Below are 17,825 nucleotides of genomic sequence, written 5' to 3'. Positions count from 1 at the left end.
TTTCCGGAATAATCGGAACCGGCTAACTCGCGTGCCTTTCGGTGGCCTTTCGGTGCCCATGAGATCACCAAGACACCAACAAAACTTTAGATGCGATGATCTTTTATCTTCCGATCATGTATATTTTAATAATTAAAAATTCTCACATATTTATGAGTAATTTATTTAACATTTTATAAAAACACAAATTTATTATCCGTATGATGCCAAAACTATCTTTTGATATATTTTATAAAATATATTTATTAATCATATAAATTATTAATTTTATCAAATATATTAATTATTGTTATAGAATTATTATTTTTTATTTAGGCTTATAATATATTATTATTTTAATAAAAAATATTTATTTTATTAAAAAGAATGTATAATTAATATATTAAATAATTTCATAATATAAATATAACGTATAATATTTTCTTTTTTTCTTTTTTTCCTTTTTTAATATTTTTTAATATATTTTAAAATAATAATTGATTAATGATATGATTAATAGGTACATTGATATATATATATATATATTTTTTTTTTTACTTCAAGAACAGTTTTCTATTACTAGATTGGATGACAATTTAAGAAGTAGCGATAATTTAGAATCATTGCTATATAAGATCGTTATGGTATAACCAAATATAATGATTTTGTCACCTCCAGCTACATCACCTTTGATCTTATGATGATCAGCCCATATCAAATACCCTCGTTGTTATTTCACGATGAAACTAACTTGATGCACTCACCATTCCAATCGCAATTTCAATTTTTTTCAGAAAAGAAACGGTACTTCTATTATTTTAAGGTTAGATTTGCCGTATTACTAGAATTCTGCCCCGTGCCCTCAGATCCTGGACGGTGTGTGTTTTGCATTGAAATGAGGTACATGTTTAGATGTAGTCCATCCTCAAAATGGATAAGTACTTTTGTTGTATTCTTATACCAAGCAGAGCTGACATGCCAAAGATAGGTTGAGAGATGGGCAATATTCATCCTTTTTTTTTTAAAAAAAAAAGACATTTTCCCTATCCAAGCATGCATGATCCTCTGCAGTAAAAATTTGTACAATTTTTTGCGGTACGAAATATGCATTGAAGAGACTCCTGGTTCAAAATTGGAGTACAGAAATCACCCCCCAGCAATGTTCTCTCTCTTCCCTTTTGGGGTTTGGAGTTCATGATGATATAAGATCGGCAGACATTAGAGCATCTTTCAGAAAATGTTGTAACCCTGCTAGTTCACTTGTTGAAGGACAGAGGGAAAAACGGAAGAAAAAAGAAAAACAGATTGTGAGATACATAAATAAGAGTGTTTTATGGAATTATATAAATATGACGAGGGAAGAAAGGACCTTGATGACTATAAAACAGTGAACGGTACTTTAGTTTATTTAATTTGTTATCATTTGCCACAGATGTTATGTTTGCGATTTCAATGATGAGTCTGCGGGCTGAAGTATGTCCTGTCTGGTCTTTGGTCCGGTTTTTTAGCGTTCTATGGTACTGTGTCAGTGTGTTACCCATATAATTATAAGCTCTTATGTATTTCTTGTATCTCCTGTGCTTCGTTTAATCACTTTTGAGATGGAATTATTATTGTTGAATTTTGTTCTCTGCATAACTAAGTTTTAGAACTGCAACTGCTCTGATTCTTGTTATAACCAGCTACTGGGAGGAATTACAGAGGGCGACCTTGTGAGTGACTTAGTACTGTAGCTTTATCCGGCTAAGAGATCATTACAGGCATTCATTGGATGGACGGGTAGATAGGCAGAAGGATTTCCGCCTAAAATATAGCATACAATGGATCTAAGCACCATTAGACTGATCCACATTTCTACTGCCATTGGAGAGTTTATCCAACAACAATAAATGATGCAGCTTGAGACAGACCTTTCCATCCACAATCAAAGGAATGCCATTGAATTTACTTCGGCAGCCTGTGATAATAAATCTTAATTTCCACTTTCAGCAGTTGACTGATTGGTGGCCGTATTTTATTATTAAAAAGAATGTCTGAAAAAAAGTGCACGAAATTAGCAGCTTTAAACAATATCCTATCATTACCATGCACCCACAGGGGAGAAAAAAAAAGAAAATTACAGCTATTCAGCCCCCTTAATTCTGTCAATTCTGGCACATACAGGATTTGCGGATTTTAATGTAGCAAATCAATGTTTAAAGGAACTAAAGAATAAATCAACTACCATCAAAGAAACAAATTTTGTCAAGGAAAAGTCATTCAGAACTGATTACAGTTGCAGTGAGACTTTAGATAGGATATCTAAAGACTCTGCCACGACAATCATGTGGCGAGAGGATGTTACCTCAAATAAGGGCCAAGATCCATTGGAAATCAACCAGCAGCAGCAAGTATCATTAACTTTAGGGCAGCGATTGACGGGTAACATGCAAAAGATGGTTTGCTTCCTCGCAACGTTGTCACCACAACATTGCACGCTTTATTGGACCCAAATAAAAGGCAACATGATTCGAAGCCAAGGCAAACAATCGCCAATGTTCAATCAAATAACAGAAATTTGACAAATTTCAAACAGAAAATAAATAAATAATGGAATCCCTTGATCAATTTATCACTTGGACTTCTAAGTATGACAGACGGGATGACAGGCTTAAGAACCAGGAACAGACTTTCTGACACCATCACAATTGCCCATCATGGTCTCACTGGGGCAAAGATAAATGCTCTTAAGCAGAGAATCAAGGCTCCAATATAGTAGCAGACGTACCAGGACAGGCATCGAAACTTTGTTCTCGTGTTCTCCACATTCTGACTTAATCATCACAAAGATTTCTGGCTTGTATGACAAGGGACATCAGGTGATGCACAACAAAATCATGGTTGCAATGTTGCTGCCAGCAGCACCAACAAATATAAGATTCGCTCGGCTTTGTATTGGTAAGGTGAGCTGGTCAAGATGAAGCTGCAAAGCTGAAAGCTGTACATGACATCCAGGGTAGGTTACGTTCAAACTTTAAAGTGATGCAGCATATGGATGTACAGGACCACCAGATAAAAGACACGAAGCAATGGTACCTGTTATCTCTTGACCCATTGGAAGCTCTTTCTTGCTTTTGCCTTTCCAGGCTTTTTCCTTTCAACAACACGTGGGTCCCTCGTCAAGTACCCAGCTGGATTGATGCACAGATGCCATGTCAGCAATCAGCAATTAATAAAAAAAGAAAAGTTCAGATTCTGAGTTAAATTATCGTTCTAACTCTACCATTAGCTAATTTAAATCAGTCTCAGGGAATGGGGTGATTGATATCAAAAAAAAAAAAAAAGGTTGTCTATGACATTTATCAAGGAGACAAGTAGAAAGAGGGTATCAGCAACCTTAAAATGTTAAAGAATCAAAATGAAAAAGCTTGATTATCTAAATAACAGGTACAAGATATTATACATGAATGTTGCTTTTTCAAATTTTACCTGCTTTGAGGTATGGCCGAAGCCCTGGTTCCCAGTTTTGCAGGGCCCTGCTGATTCCCAAGCGGATAGCTCCGACCTGACCTGCAATATGAAGCTAAATCAAATGCAAGCTCAAATAAGAGAAAGAACAATAGTTTCTTCTCCAGACAAATTACAACAGCATGTGTTTCACATGATCTTGTAACTCCATACAAAGAGCTTATCATGAAGCAATGCATCTGATCATGTTATAATGATGCCTTACAGAATCAGCAACCGGAAGCAAAAGAATGCTACATAACACAAACAAGGCATGCAGTCTCATTAAGCTTAACAGAAGGTTCAAGTCATCCAAGCAGGTACAGGAGTGACTGCTAATAAAGGCATGTGATGGCATGCAAAACTGTAAGACAGAGTGCTTACCTGAGACACCACCGCCTTTCACAGTGCAATTTACATCCCAAAGACCCAAAGTGTTTGTCACAGTAAATGGACGAAGAAGCTCAGCTCGATGGTCGAGAATTGGGAAGTATGCATCAAAGTGCTTGTCATTGACGATAAACTTCCCATCACCAGGTTGAATCCATACACGAGCTACACTGCATTTCCTTCTTCCAGTTCCATAAGCCCTTCCTTTTTCATCAACCTGTCTAACCCGTGCTTTTGCAATTTCCTCTTGCTTCATTCGCTCAATTTCAGTTCTTGTAGATGTTGCATTCATTCGCGCTATGGCTTTGTCTTCTATTTCATGTAGAGGAGGCAACCCTTTGATACCTCTGACATCCTTTAGAAGAATCAAGCTATCAATCATATCTTCTGTAATTCCCGATGCTGCAATCAGATCCCCAAATGCCCGATTTGGACCTGCAATTATAATTATGGAATCCCAAGAAAGCATTAGTTTGGATCTCTGTGCAATCAAATCTACAAGTGAATTATGCAGGACGCTTTGAATCAAAATCTCCTTTTGTTAAAAAAAAAAAAATACATATTTCTGATACCATGTCTGTGCTTTAAGAGTTTTTGAAGTCCATGCCCCATCTCTGACTCAAAAAAAGAATTCAAGCGTTCGGCTACAAAGTTCAAGAGACAGCAAGCAGAATTGAAATTTGAATTGCACCATTGAAATAATAGATAGGGCAATCAACAACAAATTATAGTTTGGACAATAAACAACTGGAGAATGGACTGAATGAGGCACAATGAACAATTTGAAAGAAAAAAAAGGTAAACTCAGTTCAGGAACAAAGCATTTCAGAAACATGTTTGAACACCGCCTGCCAAACACAGCTTCTAAAGAGAAATAATAAAGTTAAAGGAAGTTTCCAGCATGATGGTCAAAGAGTAAGGAAGAATTAAAACTGCATCAGTCAAAAGTAAACTGCAAGAAAATTGTTTAATTCCTTCTCCAATGAGACAGGGAATGGTTCAGTTAGAAAAGTATGATGCAGAACAAACAAAGGAAGAAAGAAAACAAAAAAGAAAACATGAATGGTCATTAATTGTCATGCGGTGGACAAATAGGAATTCACTTCCCAGTGTGATGGCCTCTTAGGTGAAAAAAAAAAAATCAAAATGCTTAATTCTCCCTGGTATTGCCCAAACACAAATAAGTGATAAAACCATATAATGAAGCCCATCAGTTAAGCTGCAGAATTTCTAAGTGAAGCCTACATGGCTTCCATCTCAAGCCTCATGTCCTCAAAGAATAAGGGATCCCTTAAATTCTAGATAACTGCCAGTGTGAGCTCCTAACTTTCGCAATGCCTTAAGCTACTCTTAAAGATGATCACAAAAGCATCTTGTCCCATCTACCTCACATTTGTAAATGATGGTTTTTCCTCTAGAAGGAAACATCCGGGCAACTTTGGATTGAATCTCTCCTTAGAGGCAATGCCATAGCATCCATAATTCCGCTAGTTGGTCTTATCACTCTACTAGGCTATAAGATCTTCTGCAACTAACCAATCCAAGAACCCTTCTTCATTTGTCCACCTGGTCTGAGGAGCCAAGCTACACTAGAGAGCTAAACCCAATTAGCTGTTCCTTTTCCACAAGTTGACAAACAAACTACATATGGTGGCTGTGTGTTGGAGTAATACACTGTCATGTATTCCAAGACCTGAAGTAATTCTCAAGTTCAAGAACTTGAGTATTAGGTCATGTGCTACAGCATTTTAAGATTAAGATAAAAGAGTCTAGAGGAAGGCAACAAAGAAGCAGGAACATGATGATAGAACAGAAGATGATGATGAGAATGGAAGACAACAACAATCTCTACAACTTGTCTCATGATATTTCATAACTCTAAGTCAAAGCAATCTCTTAATGGAAGGCTCCATTGTGAAATATATAGCCGTAAATAGCAAAGGCATATCCTCTCAATAAGAATGTTGTATCAAATGTATAAATGATTTCCTAACATCGACCAAATACAAATCTCATTCTGCATCTATCATAGTTAGGTTCGGTAACAGTATGAACTTGATATCACCCATTCCAAAACCACCATTTATGGTTCCTAACCACACATAAGTTCGATGTCATTCACCATGACCCAGTTTCTTAGAGCATCAAGTAATATGTTTCCCTCCTCTATTTCTAGAGCCCTGACAGACCGATCATAATACAGTTCATGTCATGCAATTTCCACATAGAACAGTCGCTAATGAATTCCATAAGAATTCCTTTTAATAACAAACTTCTAATCACACACAAACCAGAGAAATAATGATCCATATCCACGAAATTTCAGCATAACACAGAAGGGGGGAAGTTTAGATTTCCCAACTTAATCCAAAAGTAGCAAAAATCTTTGTTACCTTTCAGTGTAGCTAGGAGTTCTTGCTCTTTCTTCTCCATTTGCTTCTGCTCCTCAATGCGCTCCTTTTCCAAATCCTCAATCCCAACATCCCCAATCCCTTCAAATCCCAGCCCTTTTTCTCCTTCAGTGTCAAATAAATCCACCCGATCTTCCTCTTCCCCCAAAGTCCACGACTTATACCCTTCAGCCGTCTCCCATTCATCCTCTCCAGCCCCTCCCATCTCCTCCTTCGATGCAAACTCCCGATCGATCTCAACAAATATATCCCCTTTCTTCTCCAAAGTGGAATCCTGGGACGACCAGGGATCGCCGCCCTTCAAGCCGGCTCCAGCAGCCGCCTCCGATCCGGCGGCATCCTTGCCGCCCTCTGCAATCCCGGCGAGGCTACCTTCTTCGTCGCCGAATACGGAGTCCACCACCTCCTTCTCCTGCGAGAACTTCCAGGTGCCGTCACCATCGCCGCCGCCGCCGTCCCCGCGATTGGTCGAGAAGGCTCTCAGGGATTGGAGGAAGAAGCCTGGATTGGGTTCGCCGTGAGGAAGACGGGGAGGAGGCGGAAGGCGAGGAGGGGGATAAGAGGAGGAGGGTGAAAGGGGGTGGGAGGAAGAAACTAGGGTTAGGGTTAGGAGGCGGAGGTGGAGCGGCCGAGAAATGAGGCGGGAGAGCATCTTGGAAGGGAGAACATCGTGGAGGCTCCGCCCGTTAGGGTTTTTGGGGTTTTACGTTCGCTCTGTATCTTGGTTGCAAATGGGCCGGATGGAGGACTACCCACGCGCCCTTTCCTTTGATTTGGGCCTTAGACGGCCCATTAGCAACACGACCCAACGACCACCGACGTGCAGCTCGACCTGGACAACCTCAAATTCGACCAATATTAGAATCTTTTTTTTTCATAGAAGTTTAGTCTTTTATTTATTTATTTATTTATTTATTTTTAATAAACTTCGGAGTACCAAATCCTCTTTTCTAATTCATAAAGTGACTCTGGAGTGACTAGCCACATATGAAGCCACATAATCAACTGCACCGTTTGCCTCTCTGAAAACATGCTTAGCTTGTAAGGCCATGCCACCATAAAATTTAGTTTCTTTACATGAGAGATTTAGTTGGATTTATTCTGAGGATAGAAAAATTAAGAAATATGGATTTTCTGTAGTATTAGGATTAGGACCAGGATTTGAACTTGCGTACCCTAGCTGAGTTAAACCTAAAATGATTGGTTTAAAGAATATAAACTGGCACCTAGTTGGCTTGATCCTTTGGGAACAAATATACATAGTTGTGACAAGAACTAATAAAAAAAATCATGTGGAAGTCACAGCCCAATGATAATTCGTGCAAAGTTAGTAAAAATCATGTGTTCAAAAAGCATTTAAAGTTCTCATGAATAATTTGAAGAATCATTTAACCTTCAGACATAATTAAAGAGAATTTTGCCACAATTTGAAGTATATTGCCATCATCGTACATTGATAGCTGATTTCTTTGTGGAGCATATGCATGTATGCCTGTACTCGAGCACCTGCACGGTGCATGCTGCCACCTTTAGTTACTTGAAGGCTACCCTCAGCAAAATACTAATAAGTGATGCCTTTGCTTGATAACAAAAGCATAATAATAGTAATTAATACACAATTTAGTCTATGGAATGGGCTGGCTCTGGGCCCTGAGCATGCTCCAAAAGGATGCGCCAACCACGTGCCCAGTGCTTGGTGGGCCAAAAGCATAAAAAAAGGTCCGGATTGTATCTTTCCTGCGAGAGAATAGTTTATCTTCTTTCGCAACATCAACAGTTAAATTATGCCTCACACAGATCTCAAAAGACTCCGAGCTCTCTTTTTTGTCTATCTGCGGCTATTGCATTATCTAATGGTGCACATCTTGAAAAAAAAAGAAAAAAAAAAGTGAATGATTCTTTTGTGCAAAAGATACAACGAGATGCCAGACTTGGACTCTCTTTACCTTTCCCTTTGCAAGTTGCCAGCCACCTTTTTCTTACCAATAGTCATCATTTTATCTTCATCTCAAGGTCTAAGCACACCCTCTTTACTTGATAAGCTTGGATGACATATAAAAGAACATAAATAACTGATAATATTTTAGTACAGCTGCTTGCAGATGTAGCTGCTATGGGTATATATCATATAAAAGTTTTTGAATAATTTTTGCAGAATTCATTGTTATATGAATGCATGAAAAAAGAAAAATTTTGAATCATCTGAGTACAATTCATGGAATACGCGAAGGAAATCTAATGAACAATCTGATGACACTAGAATTATTTGGTGATTATGGTGACATAGCATCTAACAAGACTGGGAGTTCTTCTCATAGATTTCAGTGAGAGATTTCTTCAACAAAAACCACAAAGCATTGCACTCTTGTGTGGATGGAATGCCTAAAGCAGTAAGCCCCAAGCATTCTTAGTCAACTTTCTTGCAGGTTCAGCTATATATTTCCTCGGCAGCATTCAAATTCTCTGATCTACCAGTATTCTATATCTTCCGACTCTGGGGCCTCACACCTCATTAACTGCCAGGATTTCTTTATGACCCCAAAGAGCCCTCCTCAGCTTAACTCGCGGCATGGTAATAATCTATGGCATTCAGAAACTCTGACACCATCCATCCTTGGATCTCGAGCATTTCTGCAGTGCTAAGTTGGCTGGCAAGCGGCAACAGATCCATCACTCCAGCTTCAGAACAGAGCTCATTATTTCCCCAAGTCGGTCTCTGTGGATAGGCAATAGGAACCAAAACACGACTTTTGAGCTTAAAAAAACAGGAGATTAGCTGAGGGCTTAGGTAACATGGTTCGAAATTTTATAATCGAGGAGATACAGTTGTTTTCTAAGCATCATTCAACATAATCCAGTTCACACTCTGTAATGAAGACATACCATCTCACACTGAGTGAGAAAAAGAACAAAGAGATGTAGAAGAAACAATTAAGGAGAGAGTGGAGAGTATAACAATCCCGAAATGCTCGGATTCAGACAAAATGGGGAATATCTCAGTGCGCCATGGCGACGGGTGGCGAGAAAGAAATGCTCCTCTGGCTTGGCAACGCGAGCATAGCCGTGTGATCCAGGAAATCGCTGAGCTCCACAACGGACTCCAGAATGGTTCTTAGATCATCTGTCCGAGGGAACCCGGCCATGCCGAGCCGCCGCACTGCGTAAAGGTAGAAGGTGAGGCATCCTTTCCTGAACTTGAACCTCGCCATCTCGCACCCGGCGAGCCCCCGTATGAGCTTCCGGTTCACCTCCCCTAACGGGATCAGTGGTGGCCAGAGACGGTCCATGGCCAACTTCATGTCCTCGGTCTCGAAGACGAAGAGCAGGACCTTGGACTTCTTGGTGCCGAGTCCGAGCGTGAGGGTGTGCCATGCATGGTGTGCTAAGATGGTGAAGTTGGTAGGCAAGTAGGTGATGGTGGAAGGGAAAGGGAGGCCACGGCCATGGCTCCGGCTCTGCTGGGAATTGGAGATGTCAAGAAGGCCTAGCAGCTCGAACGGGGCGGCGCGGCGGACGGTGAAGGATCTGACGATGAATTGGCCACCGAATCGGATGCCTTTCACGTCGGAGCTCGGCTTGAAGTGAGGGTCCGTGGTGGATTTGGATTTGTTCTTGGTCTGCTGCTGTTGATGGAGGTGCGTATGCTTCTTCTGTTGCTTCTTCTTCTCCTTGTCTTCCATGGAGCACTTGCTCCTCACTCTTTGGTGGGTGCAGCGGAAGCTTTTGTTGCCCCTTGAGGACTGGACCTATTAAATATCAGTAGGGTGGCGTGGCCTCTTGGTGATACACTGAAGAGTAGAGACACCAGGAAAGGTCTACTACTTCTATAAACTATAAACTAATGGTATTTTCTTAATGTCTTCTTTTTGACAGCGTGTTTCTTTTCCTTTTCAGGATGTTGGTGTTTCGACGTAGCAATCATGGCACGGCTTCCGTTACTATTTCTTCACGGCGGATGGGTGTTCCATGGAACTGGAGCTGGCGTCGTAGAGCTGCGTGCGTGAATCCGATCCAAGTACATGTGGATTGGCCCAAAATTCTCGCAATCAGAGCCCCATAATCATGGAAGCATGCCAAGAAAGTTTCAGACTCCAAAGTGACGACTGCCCAAATTCCTGGTCTTTGATCTGATCACTATGAGCGAGCGAACTAAATTCCTTGTAATGAAAGCATAAGGTAGGGACATATTATTGCCTCTTTCCCGCAGTGATTCGAGATTTTATATCTATATGTCACAGCCCAGCTAACCTATTCGGCTGGGAACAAGTAGCGGAAGGCCTATCAGGGACCGATCAACCACCGTTGTTTGCTAGCAAGTAGGTGTGACATAAAGTTAGCTGCTCTTCATCAGAAGAAATGGGATGCTTCCATGACAAGATTAATGAAGCCCGAGTCTATCCAACAATGACCCAGCACCTGCTGATGCCACTGCGCAGGTGTGCAAGATGTACCCTCTTTCCTGTTTCTCCTTTTCAGCCGACAAACAGTAGATTTGGATCACTGATCAGTTTGTAGATTTCACTGAGTGGTGGTTCTGGATACGAGAGAGTGCTCTTAGATCCGTTCATAAATGTAGCATCACCTTGCTGTCTCTCTCTTTGTGTGTGTGTGTGTGTGTGTGTGTGACAATCTGTCTGCTAATTAACAAGTGGATAACGTTTGTTTCTGACATTGGAAGATGTAAACATGCCACAGAGTTTGTTCTCGTACAATTTAGCGAGAGAGAACGGCAGAAATCTCGTGCATGGCATCTTTCCATTGAATGGGAAAGGCTTTATTCATTTCTGCCGACCGATAAAATGACGAAGTCATGAGTCTGGATTCTCACCGATGCCAACCAATGTCTCACGACATTATCTGTTAAGAAATGAATTCTGCTGGTCGGCCACCGACTTGTTCAATAAATGAAGGCACACTCGGTGAAAGAATCGCTGTTGCCTTACCTTTGGGTGTCAATCCATGGAAGACAAGATCAAGCTGTGGGGCAACCTCTCATTCTCGCATCCAGATATATAGCCGAATTCTGGTGTCTGAACCACCGAGCATCTGTCGAGTTCCCTTAGTCAACTTGGGAAAAGAAGATGGGAGACTTTCTTCCATCATTCATTCAAGCCTGGAGATGATACTTGGGCATAAGCAAGGTCAGGGTGCTTCTGGATTATGACCTGAGTGAATGATTGAATATTAAGCATAAAATTGCACACCAGTAGAAGAAAAAAACCAACTGGCACCCACACAAACCAACCCAATAAAGAACAAGAAAAAAAGAGAAAGGAAGGAAGGCGCAACCAACCAACCAACCAACAACAGTAGAAAAGGCATGAGCAAAGCTGACTGGTAATAGAAACTTCATGACACTGAAAAATAAGAAGACCGAAAACAAGCAACGGGATGTAACTATCAAATGTTATTACACATGAATGACATCTGTACACGGATTAGGATCATGATGGTGGTGATTCGGCACGATCAGCAGACAGCTGCTTTGTGGTGCCCTTGATAAACTCTAATGGCTTCCCCTGTGGACATCATCTGCAGTCTTGCAGTTGTATCAGAAGAAGCTGCATATAGCAATCAACGGGATGTAACCATCAAATGTTCGCAGAATTGGATTGCACAATCAAAGATACAAAACAAGAATAGTTATATATATATACTGTATCTAGCACGTGTTCTCAGATAAGCACCATCCATGGAGAACACACAATCCAAGACCCACCGCTGCTGTCCTGAGGTGTTCAGAATCCACGAGGGATTATTAGCAAACATAGAGATCTAGGCAAAATAGTGAGAGAGTTGAGAACTAGCTTGCTGTCTATCTGATGAAGTTTTCTTACCTGTTAAAGCTCGTCCCAAGGTGAGACCATCAGCATTCCATATTTTAGCAGTATGATCAGATGATGCAGTGGCAAGATACCTAGAAATAGTTCCACTGAGAACTTGTAAGATCCTAAATATGAATACCGCATTCACAAGGATCTGAGTTTTATGGAGAAATTGCTCTGCGGATAATTTGTTCGAATGATACCTATTAAGATAATGTAGCTATCTTAAATACTTTACCCTTACAATGTCATGATGGAAGTTTAAACTCTGGAGGATACAATAAAGGTATTATTTATTATTAACTGCTAGATCAGTCTCAGATTACATACCTCTGAGGATCAATAAATTCTAGTGGAAGTAGGCATTTCAAGATGTAGTCATCGTGTGCTTGTAGCTTATGCAGCGGTTCGAAGTATGTCATTGTCTCCAGCAGGTTGAATGCCAGTTTGAGAATCAGAATGTTGCAGATCACTATGCATAAACTGGGCACAGGAACTGAGATAACTGTGTCACTTTGAGCAGGCGCCAGACAGCATATTCCATGATTATTTGCAGCAACCACCATGCTGTCATCCACATTACTGTTAGAGAACTCACAGCTGTATCAATCGCAGGCGCCTGCACTCAAGTGAATCATTGGTTTGACAGAAACCCTTTTAAGGGGAAGTCCCTTTGAATAAGATCAGTCAATTCTCAGGAACACATACAAAGACACTTAGCAAATTTCATCATTTTACCATATTACGCATGTACTTACCAACTCACAGCTGCATGAATTTGCTGTCAGATCCCACACCCGTATGTTTCCATTTTGATCATCAGATATTAAGTCTCTCTGCAAAATGACAAAGTGTACATTGAGGAATTCTTCAAGTTGACAGACAAATTTGGTCCACTGCTTAGAATCACTATGACAGGATAGAAACTGCCACAGTTTCAGAGAGGAGGCATATTGCCAGATCAAAGTATTAGGCCCAAGTAAAAATACACGTGCAAGCGCATGCACATGAAAAGGAAGGTATTAGGTCCAAGTATAAGATACTGAATGATAACCAAAGATCCATCAATAGGAGGATATCAGAAGCAAAACAATTCTTCTGGTCTTTCATTTGTGAGCATAATTTCAGAATAGTAAACTACTTTAATAATTAACATTCATTTCGCTTTGACAGGATAAGAAACTGAAATGGTCGCAGTTAGCAACTTGTTTTTGCGAGGATCAAACACACTCATCTGCAAACTACTAACCATCAATACTCTTTTTCTATTTCTAAGAAGCTCATAATAATTGCAAATAACAGATGCAGAACTGGATATAGTTGTATGAGTATTAGGACTGTAATATTTAGTTCCCCTGGTCCTCTTTCTTTGGAGGACCAGGTTAAGGGTCACGGAGCACTAGCACTGCTCTCCTAATTATCATCAAACGCAAGTGACATGCTCCTTTAAGCAGTTTAGAGCATCAGCATGAATGTCCTAAAACCCAGATCTAGTCAGTCAGAGATTGTTGTAGGATTTTACTATGCCCTCGATCACCTCATTCTCATTCATCATCTCCTACAGTTCTCCTTGATTATTTTCTAACTCAAGTTATTTGCTTCAGATATAAATCCTCAACAGTGTACTTCAGTATATGCCTCTTTTAGGCCCCATAATTACTCTCTTACTTTGCTCTATTTCATCAATAATGCACTTGCAGCTCAAATTTTTTCTCCCTTGCATTGTCCGATGACTTCTATTTTGCTGTTCTATGTATGCTTGAGATTTTGCAATTCATTTAAAAGAAAAATTAAGGAACCCATTTGTTCAATTTCCAATCCATTCTAGAACAGTGGAAACCGACATTTGGAAATGTATCAGAAAGGGTCTAGTTTTGAGTTTAGTGGCACGGACTTGAGAGGACTGGTATACAGACTATGAACCAAGTGAATTGGAAAGGGCACTATAAGCAGCACCAAGTTCATGTTAACACCTCTTATCATGAAGTTGGGGGTGGAAAAAAACACCCAGATTTTATCTGTTTAGTTGTTGCTTACTGGACACAGCAGGAAGCAAAATAGAGCTGGGGGATGCTTCAACAGTTTAAAAAAAAAGCAACTTACAATCTATATGGTCTAGAAATTGGTAGATTTGGAAGTAAACTGTGGGCACCATTAGTTAAATATTTGAAATATTTGTCCAATAAAATGGATATCAAAAGGATGTTTTAGTAGCAGATTGCATCATGATCACATCATTAAAAGATCTGCAAGTAGCATCTAAAGCTGAACCTGATTTGGATGTAGAACCACTGTGTTAACAGCTGCACGACTTTCATATTCTCATTGACAAGTCGCAGTCCCGAAACAGGGATGCAGAAAATAAAGCAGGAAGCAAGAGAGGATCGAAATAACTAACAAATTTACACATATAAAATATAACCTGCATAGTATTAGGGTACCAATGTGCAATACATGGTCCTTTACAACTTCTTGTTCTTCAATAATATCCTTCAATTTTGTATCTTTTAGCATTCTACATAATTCGGAAAGCTTCTGTCAACAATGAATGAAGTCACAGCACCAATACGAAATGCCAAGTCGATCTACTTTTGATAATCAGCAAGTCAGGGACCAGTTCAGCGTATAAAACTTCTGCAGATAACAAATGCTAACTGGCAATTCAAAAATTGAAGAAGTTACCACATCCACAGCAAGATTCAATGAAAACAAGCTGTTTCAGATTCCTTAAATCCCATATTTTTGCCGTGCCACCTTCGGAACCTGAATACATCCAAATATCCAATTCCCATCCCATTGAAATCCCACAGCCATCACATTATTAGTATGGGAATCATAGCTTATAACCTGGCACCAAACAATGCAAGCAGAGTATTAGAATATATAAAATACCCATAGCAAAGACTATAACCCTTCCAAACATAAAGACGTACTGGCTGAGGGCTGTTGGAGTTAACATCAAAAAGGTGGATGCGAGGATTTCCAGCTGCAGCTAGGAATCGCTCATCGGGGTTATCTCCATCCTATTAACTTGCTGCAGACATCATGCATGATAAATCAGGTTATAGTTGTAAAAGGATTTAAGATCATTGAATTTCCTAAGTTATGTCATGAAATATGTGTGTTTGTAAAGCATGGGTCATATTAGAGCCCTGACATTATTAAAATATAAGAAATCAGTAGGATAGGTTAGATATCTATCATATATGAAGCTCCAACTCAAAGTCAAAAATAAGATGCAAGCTGCATGAAAACAACTTCCGGCAGAAAGGCAGAACCCACAGTTAAGCTTTATCTGTATATCATAAATTTAATGGAGCAACATATTATCCAACAGCAGCAAATACTAGCTACATCTTCTCATCAAAATAATAATCTTTTGTCACATTAGCAGCATATTAAATAATAATCTACCGAAGATACCGAGTTCGGTGCAAAGAAAGGCTTAAGGAATCCTAGATTGCACGAAGAATAGCAAGCAGGCCATGTACCCGCAAGAAATGCAAACATGTTGCCTTTCAGCACCAACACGAGAAGACAAAACTGTAAAGCTAGCAGATTTATCTTCGCTCAAAATCCAATTTTAAGGAGAAAATCGTCGTCTGTTGCATGCTGTAACAGATGAAACTGAATTGAAGAAAGAAAGAAAGAAAGAAGCCCATAAAAATTTGAGGGTTAAAAAAAAACCCACTCACAGAATCCGGGTACTGAATGGTGCGGTAGCACCGACCGCTTTTGGCCTCCCAGAACTTGATGGTGTGGTCATATCCCGCCGTCGCAAGAATCACCGAAGGTTGGCTCAGCTTGATGCCCCCAGCCCTGCCCCATCCATCCACGAAATCAGAAGCTAGAACGACTACTTCCGTAAAGAACTCTCGGGACAAATCATGATATGCTAGGGATGAAAATTTTGTTCTTTTTCTTTTTTTTTAACCCTCGACCACCCAACCGATTGCCTCGCCCCTCCGCTGGATCATGACTCCGCCTCAGCCATGAATGAGATCTTCCATCCGTAGTGATCCATTAAAAAGAGAGACGGAGAGCTGTACCCAAAAAAAAGGAAGGAACAAGAGAGAGAGAGAGAGAGAGAGAGAGAGAGAGAGCATCGGAGAGCAGCGTTGAACTGAGAGAAACAAAGTAAATCGAACAAGAAAAGGGTTTATAAAAAGATTGAGGAGTATAAATCCTAATCTTGCTTCCACGAATGTAACCCCAGTTCTTCGTCCGCGGTCTAGCTGATGCAGCCATTGGACTAATGCGCGCATTAGAAAATAGTAAAAGAGTTCCAAATGCACATTTGAAATGTTGGTGCAATAGCAGTTTATCAGTTTATGCATATATTTGAAACAAATGATCCAGCTCAATTCCCATGCACATATTTTAATATAAACAAAATCACTTCGACAATTATAGATATAATTAATAATTCGTATTAATCACCTAATGCTGGAAGGGATTCACTATGAATATTAACTTGGCTCGTTATTTCTATAATAATAGCTTACTTCACTATGTCCTTCAAATCTAATTTTTTTAGAACATTTTTCTATTTTTGGTAGTATCAAAATATTATTTTGTCTGCATATTTTATTTTCTCCATATGAATATCTTTAGTTCATATATGTATATTTGTAATTTCTAATGGGTGTTATATATTAAAAATATGTGCATCATCTCTGATAATAATGATCGTCTACTATCAATATATGACCATTATAGGCAATAGTTAACATTATTAATGATGGCAAGCAATAGTGGGTATTATTAGTGGAGATTACTAATGATGATAGTTAGAGATTATTGTTGGCAGTGGACGGTGATTTTAATTGCCATCAATAATAAATAAAGTTAAAGATCATCCACAATAGTAGTTATGGCAGAGATCAAAATACCATGATACTTGGTTATTTTTATTTATTTTTTAAAAAATAAATATCTTTAGAATATATTTTTAGTTTAATATGTAATGCATCAGTGGCCTATAATGAGCGCTACTTTTTTTATTATATGCATATTCTCTAGCAATAAATATCTACCACCAATCCTCCATGATTGTGTGATGTCAGATCATCGAACATGACAACTAGTGGATCATATCACCGACGAGCAATGGTGGATATAATTGGCAAAGATAGATGTTGGTAAAGATCGTAAACAGTGGTGGGTGGTGAGGTAATTGTCAAGATTATCGGGGACCATAATAATGTTAGAGATCAATAATATATTTTTATATGTTTTTCGAAGAAAATGAATATCTCCAAACGTTTGCATTAGCAATTCGTAATATATACATCGCATGTTTAAAATGTATACATTTTATTCAACAATAATTGTTCACCACCATGGTTGTAGGCAGTGACAAATCATCCAAAGTTGTTATAAAGAATATCAATAGTACAAATGTTGTTAAAGATTGCCGATAATGATGGACAGTGATAGACATTGTTGGCCATAACGAGCGCCAGCATCGATGACCGATGATTGTGGAGTCAATAGTGGAGGTTAGTGGTAGAGATCAAGCAGGGCGGTAGATGGTAAGAAGATTGCTAATGGCGGTAAAAATGGTGAGCGGCGGCGGGCAACGACGGCAGTCGCGACAATGGGATGCGGGGTGGTAACGAGAAAACGGTTTTCGCCCCCCATACCCCGCTTCTAAGCGATCAATTTTTCTTTCCCACAGGACACGCTCTCTATCCCCTTCCCACATTCTGAGATGGCGCGTCGAAAAGCATTT

The 17,825-nt window shown here is 39.6% G+C and overlaps 3 protein-coding genes across 5 annotated transcripts; all 3 read right to left on the bottom strand.

Moving 5' to 3' along the window:
• Positions 1 to 2,406: 2,406 nt before the first annotated feature.
• LOC103703492 (30S ribosomal protein S9, mitochondrial) lies at positions 2,407 to 6,962 on the bottom strand. The gene is made up of 5 exons (XM_008786361.4): positions 6,249 to 6,962; positions 3,850 to 4,290; positions 3,448 to 3,528; positions 3,055 to 3,149; positions 2,407 to 2,956 (listed from the first exon to the last, which is right to left on the bottom strand). The coding sequence occupies exons 1-4, from the start codon at positions 6,916 to 6,918 to the stop codon at positions 3,058 to 3,060; spliced, it is 1,284 nt and encodes a 427-aa protein (XP_008784583.2). The 5' UTR covers positions 6,919 to 6,962; the 3' UTR covers positions 2,407 to 2,956; positions 3,055 to 3,057.
• A 2,088-nt stretch (positions 6,963 to 9,050) lies between these two features.
• LOC120103725 lies at positions 9,051 to 9,975 on the bottom strand. Its single transcript, XM_039124172.1, has one exon. The coding sequence runs from the start codon at positions 9,944 to 9,946 to the stop codon at positions 9,263 to 9,265; it is 684 nt and encodes a 227-aa protein (XP_038980100.1). The 5' UTR covers positions 9,947 to 9,975; the 3' UTR covers positions 9,051 to 9,262.
• Positions 9,976 to 11,576: 1,601 nt separating this feature from the next.
• Positions 11,577 to 16,378, bottom strand: LOC103703590 (target of rapamycin complex subunit LST8-like). 3 transcript variants are annotated; one of them, XM_039124173.1, is made up of 8 exons: positions 15,787 to 16,378; positions 15,025 to 15,125; positions 14,774 to 14,938; positions 12,850 to 12,927; positions 12,422 to 12,658; positions 12,104 to 12,294; positions 11,924 to 11,995; positions 11,577 to 11,827 (listed from the first exon to the last, which is right to left on the bottom strand). In XM_039124173.1, exons 5-8 carry the CDS (start codon positions 12,655 to 12,657, stop codon positions 11,736 to 11,738), a joined length of 591 nt encoding a protein of 196 aa, XP_038980101.1. In that variant the 5' UTR covers position 12,658; positions 12,850 to 12,927; positions 14,774 to 14,938; positions 15,025 to 15,125; positions 15,787 to 16,378; the 3' UTR covers positions 11,577 to 11,735. The 3 variants fall into 3 exon arrangements, with proteins under 3 accessions (XP_038980101.1, XP_026658954.2, XP_038980102.1); XM_026803153.2 differs by having other exon boundaries at positions 12,422 to 12,710; positions 15,787 to 16,371; XM_039124174.1 differs by having other exon boundaries at positions 11,954 to 11,995; positions 12,422 to 12,710; positions 12,850 to 14,938; positions 15,787 to 16,374.
• Between the last annotated feature and the right edge of the window lie 1,447 nt (positions 16,379 to 17,825).

This window comes from Phoenix dactylifera, chromosome 3 (genome assembly GCF_009389715.1).
Source record: "Phoenix dactylifera cultivar Barhee BC4 chromosome 3, palm_55x_up_171113_PBpolish2nd_filt_p, whole genome shotgun sequence".
NCBI lineage: Eukaryota > Viridiplantae > Streptophyta > Magnoliopsida > Arecales > Arecaceae > Phoenix > Phoenix dactylifera.
The sequence above is the reverse complement of the archived record's forward strand: the minus strand, read 5'-3'. Positions and strand labels throughout refer to the sequence as shown.